The sequence below is a fragment of the Alexandromys fortis genome, unplaced genomic scaffold (assembly GCF_014885135.2).
Source record: "Alexandromys fortis isolate MF-2015 unplaced genomic scaffold, M_Fortis_MF-2015_v1.1 scaffold_77, whole genome shotgun sequence".
NCBI lineage: Eukaryota > Metazoa > Chordata > Mammalia > Rodentia > Cricetidae > Alexandromys > Alexandromys fortis.
In genome coordinates, this window is record NW_026067967.1 from 2,354,281 (window position 1) to 2,363,517 (window position 9,237).

A 9,237-nucleotide genomic window follows, 5' to 3' on the forward strand; every position below is an offset into this window, starting at 1 on the left:
GATTAACATCTAGAATACATTAAGAACTCATAAAGCTAAATAACAAGAAATAAAACAATTTGATCAATAAATGGGCTAATGAAATAGACGGGGGGTTCTCAAAAAAAGATGTGAAAATAGCCCAATAAACCTGTAAAACTATGCTCCATCTCAACAGCCATCAGAAAATGCAGACTGAAACTACAGCCGAAAATCTACTTCCTTCTTATCAGAAAGGCGGGCGCTAGAGCAGCACCAAGTGCTGGAAAGAGTATGAACCATTGGGAACCCGTATCTGCTGCTCGTGGGGATGCACTCTGGTCCGTCCATCGCGGAAATCTGTAAAGTAGCTCTGCCTTATGGACTAACCATCCCTGTGTCTTCACCAAAGGAAGCCAAGTAAGCCTATCACAGAAATATTTTCACATCTGTGCTCACGGAAGCACAGGTCACAATAGCTAAGTTATAGATCCAATCGGGGTGTGCCGCAGTGTAAGAATGGATAAAAGGTAATATATATAGAGACAGAATGGATCTTTTCTTCTTTCGTGCGTGCATAAGTGTGTGTGCTGAGACAGAGTTTCTCTATGTAACTTTCCTGGTCATCCTAGAACTTGCTTTGTTGTCCAAGGTGTTCCCAAACTCACAGAGATCCACCTGTCTCTGCTTTCTGAGTTCTGGGATTAAAGGGGTGCACCACCAACACCAGGGCAGAATGCAACTTTTGTAAGCCATAAGGAATAACAAAGTTTTGTCCTATAGGGGAATGGGAATGGCTAGGGCTAATATATTACGCAAAGAAAGCTAGTCTCCGGAAGATAAACATTACATGTTTTCTCTCATTTGTCGTGTCTAGATTTTATGTAGACACACAAAATCATAGACATACGTAAACAATTTACATACATACATACATACATACATACATACATGTGACATAAAGTGAATCTGTCCAGGAGAACAAAAGGGTCCAACAGAAGTAGAGCTGGGGAGATGGGAAATATGCTCGAAGAACACTATATACCTATATGAAAAAATAGTTTTTGTAATATATTATTATGCACAGTGGATACATAATGAAAACAAACATATAAAATCTAAGATCTAAGAAAATCTGAAATTCCATGAGAAAAGGTAATGCTACCCCAATCATTAAGTCTGAGAGAGAAATGCTCGCTGTGAGGAGACAGTCTTTGGTGTGCAGAATGACACTGGGACTTGCCATGTTCTTCTGGACATGTGTGAGCGCAGCCGCTTCCAGCTGAATGACCTGACCCAGATCTGTCAGGCCATGCTTAGCGTGCCCCCAAAATAGATCCTGCCTGCCTGGGTGGAGAAAGAGAAGTCTGCAGGCTTTAAATAATGTACACAGAAATGAAGCCTACTGGGAGTTAAGCAGACACATGGAAGGTTCTTTCATTTTGTGTTTAACGTTGCTGTCTTTCAAATAATTACGATGGTGTATGGCTCAAAAATCAAATGACGTGAAAAAAAATTGTCCATGTTGAGAAGGGTCATTTCAAATCTTCTTTCTGACAACTTCATTCCCTATGCCCCACAACACCACTAACAAGTCCTTTCCCTAGCGTTTTTCAACATTCATTTGTATTTCTAGACATAAATTTTACTCACAATCTCTTCTCCTCTTTTGCCCAGGACCAGAGAAAGAGCATATATTATATTGTTTACATACATCCTGAAGATACTGTTGTGTAATAGATAATCAACTATTTCTCCATGGTTGTGCCGAATTACAAAGGGAAATGTTAACTGGGTGTTCTTCAATGCTGCGAGCCATTTCTAATCTCCTGCTATTAGAATGATATAATAAATATATAATCTTGTGTTAGCGTTCCATAACTAAAGCAAATACTGACAGTTGACAAGTGGAAGAAGATTGCTTTGGCTTATTGCTTTGCAGTTTTAGCCCATGATTAATTAGTTCCCTTGCTTTGGGGCCTGGGAGGGCATCATGTCTGGAGCAGAGAGTAGAACAAGACCGCCCACCTCATGGTCAGAGAGCAAAGAAAGTAGAAAGGATCCGAGTCTCTCAGTCCTCTTCAGCAGCAAGTGACCTAAAGACCTTCCATTAAGCCCCAACTCTTAACACTTCCCAGTGATGTTCCCTCCAGGACCATTAGCATGTGGGCATGTGGACACTTAGGATCCAAACTGTGTCAAACCTTTAACATGAAAGAGAAAATTATTGTAGATGAGTACAGAGAAGAATGGATCAGAACGTGGATGAGAACAACTTGGCAGCTAGCAAAGGCCAGCGTTCCCTTGTGGACCTGGGGAGTTGGGGCTTGCGGGATATTATAGTTCATTAGATGTGTAGTGAATGACAGGGCTGACATGGTCCAAGGGGATGTTTTTCTTCATATGTTTTCCGAGTGAAAAGGGCTTGGTTCTTGATATATTTTTTTTTCCCCAAGTGACACGCACATCAGGTACTGGAACTCACCTGTGCAGCCCAGGCCACACACATCAGGTACTGGAGGTCCCCTGTGCAGCCTGGGTCACACGCGTCAGGCACTTGAAACTCCCCTGTACAGTCTGGGCCATTAGGCTTGACAGGTTTTTAGCATTTAGACGATAACATCGATTTGTTCTTAGGAGGATGGAAAATAATTGCAAAAGCCTATTCTTAGCCCGTGTTCCACATTCTGAGCAATGTTTCCAAGACTCATGATTGAACTTCTTTAAAAAGTACTCCCTAGGGCCTGGAGAGATGGCTCAGCAGTTAGGAACTCGGTGTTCTTCCAGAGGACTCAAGTTCAATTCCCAGCACCTGCATGGAAACTCACAACTATCTGCAACTCTAAGATCTGTACACCCTCACACAGATGCACATGCAGGCAAAAGACCAATGCACAAAAAATAAAGTTTTTTTAAAAGAGAGAGAGAGAGAGAGAGGAGATGAAAAAGCACCCACTCCCCACCTGACATGGACTTGGGAACTAAGTAGATAAAGCAATGCCGACACCTAGTGACCCATTAAACACTCATGCCCCTTCCTTCTAGTTCTCCCCCATCGCACAGCAGAGATTGACCGCTTTCCCATCACAGTGGTGGAGCCTGGTTCGTCTAAATCATCCATGGCAACCTGCCCTCTGAAAACACTAGGCTGAAGTATTTCCAGAGTTTGGGACAAAGGATGCTGGAAGAGACACCATCTGGCTGGGTAGCCTAGGTTTTAGGGACAGAAGTCCAAGTTACAGTCCTCTTTCCTGGTGGCCTAACAGGCAAGGTTTCAAAGTTCTGCTCAGTCTCATAGTGGGGAGGGAAATCAATTCGTAATTCGTAAATTTATCTGGCCAGTGCCCTGACCCAGCCAGCCACAGCTACTCCATAGGTGTCTTGGTAGAAGTAGGACTTGATAGAATCACAGGCACGGGTGCCAGGGCTCCTTTCAAGTCTTTAAATCATTTTTTAAAAACTTCAATAGAACAGCGCTGTTTTCCACCCATCCCTTACTAGGAACTAGCCTGAATTCATTTTCACTCCCCGAAGCAGGCACAGTGCTCTGAAAACACGGCAGATCCCCTGTCCATCAGTGTTTCTCTTTGCAAATTCTCATCCATCTTTCGGACTAGACTCTTTCCTTCAGGGCACACCAAGGGCTTACGAGTTTGTGCTCTTCCACGCGTAGTTCTGCAATGCAGCAGACACAGCGTTTAGTTTTAGGGTCTCCACTCGGCTGCCATTCATTTTAGGGTTACTGACGGTGAGTGTGAAGATTCAGTCTGCTTTAGAAGAGTTTTGTTGCTGTTTTGCTTTTACATTTTTCCCTCTCAAGGTAATAGCTTAGAATAAGCCAACTGACATGTTGTCGGTTTGGTCCGATGACACAATTGGAATTGGAACCTACACGTTCCAATGATAACTATTACTTTATAGAGGAGAACACTCTATCCTGGATGCTCATTCTTGAGTGGTCAGAAGTTAAATACAAAGTGTCGAGCATGCAAGAAATACCCTCCCCCTGTGTGCGTGGGCATGCTCGCGTGTGCGTGCCGTGTGTTTCAAGGGTAGTTTATATAATGGGAAGAAGCATATGAATTTTAGAGTCTGAAAACAGACTTGTTTACTTAATTGGCAATGCCCTGCACAAAAATAGAAGTGTGACATCCTTCATTAAAACATTAATTGAGGGGGATGGAGAGATGGCTCAGTGGTTAAGAGCACTGACTGCTCTTCCAGAGGACTTGGGTTCAATTCCCAGCACCCACATGGCCGCTCACAACTGTCTGAAAATGCAGTTCCACGAGATCTGACACTTTCACACCAATGCACATAAAATAAAGTTAAATAAACCATTAAAAAATTTTTAAAAAACATTAATTGCTTGACAGTGACTATAAAGGATTAAAGCAAGTCAGGGAATTCCATGGCACCCTGGCCAAGAGCCTTCAGTTTAGATCTCACTTCTGCTTTTCCAGAGCATCGTGACTTTAGACAAACTACCTTCTAAAGAGGCTCACTGTTTCATTCACAGAACAGGGACAACACATCCTCTCTTGAGTTGTCGCAGGGTGGAATGAAAAGTGTTTGACACACTGAGGGATGGAGAGAGGACTGGAGCAATGGTTGCTCTTGCTAAGGATCCTGGTTCAGTTCCCAGCACCCACAAGGTAGCTCACAACCATTTATGACTCCAGCTGCAGAGAATCTGATGCTGCCTTCTAACCCCCTTGAACAAAGGCATGCAGACAAAGAACTCGCAAACACACACTCACACACACACATGCAGACAAAGCACTCGCTTGCACACACATGCAGACAAAGCACTTGCACACACACGCAGACAAAGCACTCGTGTGCACACATGCAGACAAAGCACTTGCACACACACACACAAAGCACTCGCGCGCACACTTGCAGATAAAGCACTCACACACAAAAAGTATAAACACATCTGTAAATAAAATTCTTTGATATACAACAATCACACTTTCTCATTCTTCATTTACAGGGTGACATTGTTTACATGGGGAATTCAAGGGCAACCTGGGTGGGCTAAGTTTCTTTGTCTCTGGGAAGGAAGGAAGGAAGGAAGGAAGGGAGGGAGGGAGGGAGGGAGGGAGGGAGGGAGGAAGGAATCAAGGAAGGAAGAAAGGGAAAGTAACAAGCAAAAAGAAAGCCTGCAAGTAATAATTTTTTAGTAAATAAAACTTGCTATATAACTATTGGTGTTCTTGGAGCAAATGAATGAGAAAAATTACTATACTATAGTCTACCTTACAGGTATTCATAATTTCATATATAAAATGATTAAAATGGGGGATATGGGAAATAAATTATATTTTGGTAATTAACTTGAAGACTTTACTTCTTTAAGAACATTAAGAAGTCTATATTTAATTGCCATGTTAAATAGCTATTCCTACCAAATTCCTAAGTATGTATATGTGTACGTATTTATGTACATTCAGCTTGGACTTCTGAAATGCAAATTCAATTACAAGAAATGTATTGACAGAAAGCAGTATATAAGTTACTGGAAAAACAAACACAGTCTGCTATGACTGGTTCCCTAACCTGAGGTGCTTTTGCCCATTAGCATACTGAAAAATAGAAGAAGAAACCACTGGGAGTCTCAGTACAGCACACCCAAATCCTACCTGTGACTCAGGAGAAAAACCGAGAAAGTGGGAGTGAGCTACACTTGCAGGAAATGTTAAAATCAATGACTCGGTGAACTTGAATCTCAATGCTCAATAGAATGAGTCTAACGGAGCTGGCTTTTATATTTTGGTAAGCCAGCGAGCGATCAAACTTTTGGTTTGCCAAGCTAAAACGAAATCAGATCAAATCAGACTCTCTTCATTGCTAATCGGGCTAAGGTCTGTTTATGATCTTAGCTACAGTGCTACAGTAGGCCTAACTCTCTGCAACGGTCAATGGGGCTACGTGTTCCTTTTTTCACAATAGCACATTCATTTCGGGATCCTTGAAATCATAAATCTTAAGCAATAGGAAGACATCTGAGGTTGAAGATGAGTAAGTTGTGAGGTAGAAGAAACAGATAATCTTAAGAAAACTTCGGGGCTGGAGAGATGGCTCAGAGGTTAAGAGCACTGACTGTTCTTCTGAAGGTCCTGAGATCAATTCCCAGCACATGGTGGCTCACAACCTTCTGTAATGAGATCTGATGCCCTCTTTTGGCCTGCAGGTGTACATGCAGACAGAATATTATATACATAATAAATAATAAAGAAAACAAACAAAAAAAGAAAATTTCAAAGGCACAGTGGGGACTCTGGTTAATCTTAAATGTATTCTAGCTGGTCGAACTGAACATTAATAATAATTTTACAACAGCAACAACAACAGTGTCATAGTAAAGTGGTTTTGTACTTAAAAGTATAGTAAATGAATTATCTTTGCTTTTGCCATAAAGCTACGGCACAATATCTGAAGTATTAACCCCAGGCAACGGGAGGCAGAATTTCCCTTATGGGAAGAGATGGCGGAGTTTGGCGTTAAGTTCTCTCTCCTTGCTTAAAAGATCCAGGCTGTGCTTTTTGAAGGCCTCTGATTGGAGACGGAGCTCGTCATAAGCTTTTTGGATCCCGTCTACCTTGCGCTGAAGCTCTCGAACCCTCAAGTTACTGTCAACGGCCACTGCCTCCTGCTCGAAGCGTTCGAGTGCCTGCTTCTTGGCCATGGCTGCCGTCTCCAGCTTCTCCTCAAGCTGGCGGATCTCCGCTTGCTTGTTCTGGAGAACCTTGCCCCTCTCCATGGACAGCTGCAGCAGCTCCTCTTTCTCGCGTATGACAGTCTGCAGCCTAGCCTGCAGCTCCTGGCTCAGGCTGCTGTGAGCCTCCTGGTCCTTCGCCATCTGTTCGGTGGCCTGCCGGTGTTGCTGCTTGAGGCTCTGCAGCTGGCTGAGCAGCTGCTCTCTCTCCTCGGCATGGGCACAGGCCTGCTGGTTCTGCAGGCCCAGCAGCTCCTTCTCTCGGGCCTGAGCCTGGCTGGCATCGTGGGCACATCTCTGTTTCAAGACCTGCAGTTCCTCCACCAAGGCCTTGTTGTGTGCGGTGAGCTGCAGTACCTTGGCCTCCTGGTCTTTCAGAGCCTTACTGAAGAGGCTGCTATTCTCCCGCTTCAGCTTCTCGTTCTCCTCCTTCAGTCTGATGTTTTCATTCTTGTGCTCGTCCTTGAAGCGAATCATCAGCTCGTGGTTGGCTGCGAGGGTCATAAAGCGACCCTCCAGCTTTTGGACGTGCTCACTCTGGACCTTCATCTTCTCTATCTCCTGCATCCTCTTCTCCTCCAGCTCAGTGTTGAGCAGTTCCAGGATCTGGCAGCGTTCCAGAGCCTCATCGGATCTGCGCTTCAGGATGCAGATGAGCTGGGACTGCTCTTGGATGCGGGAGCGGAGCATTGCCTTCTCGCCCTTCTCTTCCTCAGACAGTCCCCTAAGGTTGGCCAAAGCTTCTCTCAGACCGTCCATTTCCTTAAACCCCAGTTCCTCATCCTGGCTTTGCAGATTTTCGTTTTGCTTCCCTAGGGGCTCGCCGGGGGGTGGGGTATCCATCCTAAGCGTCTTCCCGTCCTGAGGCATAGACGCTCGGCCTGAAAGCTGACTGCAGTCTCCCCCCCCCCCCCTTTGATTTCAAAAGGGCGTTGCTATGGACTCTTCGCACGCTCCAGCAGTTGGTTTTTCCAGTAAGGAGTCCTGTAATTGGTGGGCAGACCTTCAGAATGCAGTGAGGTAACAGGGGGCTTCCAGAGCCAATCTGGTCAGGCAACGCCCACCCTGTTCTTACCCAATCACGGCTCTCAGCTCCCTGCCAGGGTTCTGCCTGTGCAACCCGAGAAGCAACCACAAAGTCGGCTTTTTATGCACAAGGGGCCCTGACCCCGCCTGATTTCTGGTAAGAGTAAACAAAGCAAGCTCCCAGAGACCTAGGCCTCCTCTTGGTCCTGAAAAGACACCGCACTGCTGTCTGTAGAGGCACACTTGCCCTGTTCAACAAAGGACAGTCTGAACCCAAGTGCTCAGCTCAGCTGTTTTAACAGAAATTTCTTTTGTTTCTTTAGTGTGTCTGGGAACCGATACCCTTAGACACTCAGCACTCCTGTTTTTCTCTATTCGGAAAATAAATTTACAGGAGACACAATGAACAATAGAGATGCGATCAAATCCGCAAAGAAGAAAAAGAAATGATAGTTCCACGTGTGCATAGCACCCTGGAGAAAGCGAGATAAATATGTTGAACAGAGGCCAACGGTAAAAATCGAATGCCTTTAATTAGCTTGTCAGATACCACCGACATTTTAATATAAAGCTTATAGGGATTATTAGAACATCATGTTAAAAGAAAAATAAGCAATTTCATTAAAACACAGAATAAGTCAGCTGTATTGTGAGCCTGGAATTGCCCTTGTCAGAAGCCCTTGGTCTCAAATCTTAGAGATTATTTTCCATATCACAAATTTCTTGTCTATACACGGACTGCAAGGCTGAGGACTATGAACTTTCCTAATTTGGATGTTTCAGACTTTAAAACTTTTTTAATTGATAAAAGTATAAATACTGTACATATTAGAAGGGTACTGTATAATATTTCATATATATAGATACACACACACTTTTGATCAGATTAAAAGGGTACTGAACAATATTTCATATATATATATATACACACACTTCCAATCAGATTAAAAGGGTATGTACAATATTTCATATATATGCATATACATACATACTTCCGATCAGACTAAAAGGGTACTGTACAATATTTTATATATATGTATACACACACACTTTGGATCAGCTACACACACACATTTCCGATCAGATTAAATATGTCTCCTCACATTTTTACTTTTATCACTTTCTTTCTTTCTTCTTTTTTTTTTGTGTTTTTGTTTTTGTTTTTTGAGACAGAATTTCTCTGTGGCTTTGGAGCCTGTCCTGGAACTAGCTTTTGTAGACCAGGCTGGCCTGGAACTCACAGAGATCCGCCTCCCTCTGCCTCCCGAGTGCTGGGATTAAAGATGTGTGCCACCACCAACCGGCCCTTTCTTTCTTCTTCCTCCCTCCCTCCCTCCCTCCCTCCCTCCCTTCCTTCCTTTCTTTCTCCCCCTCCCTCCCTTTGTTCCTTCCTTCCTTCGTTCCTTCCTTTTTTTCTTTCTTACTTTTTTTTTCTTTGGTTGTTGGTTTTGAGACAGGGTTTCTCTGTGTAACAGCCCTGGCTGTCTTGGAACTCACTTTGTACACCAGGCTGGCCTCCATCACAGAGCTCC

The 9,237-nt window shown here is 43.8% G+C and overlaps 1 protein-coding gene across 1 annotated transcript; it reads right to left on the reverse strand.

Annotated features, from left to right (window-relative positions):
- Positions 1-4,594: 4,594 nt before the first annotated feature.
- Positions 4,595-7,690, reverse strand: Ccdc89 (coiled-coil domain containing 89). The gene has a single exon (XM_050154527.1). It carries the CDS (start codon positions 7,547-7,549, stop codon positions 6,437-6,439), a length of 1,113 nt encoding a protein of 370 aa, XP_050010484.1. The 5' UTR covers positions 7,550-7,690; the 3' UTR covers positions 4,595-6,436.
- Between the last annotated feature and the right edge of the window lie 1,547 nt (positions 7,691-9,237).

What these genes read in the sequence shown, in the direction of transcription:
- Ccdc89 (XM_050154527.1), bottom strand. Translation starts at nt 7,549, where the DNA reads ATGCCTCAGGACGGGAAGACGCTTAGGATGGATACCCCACCCCCCGGC.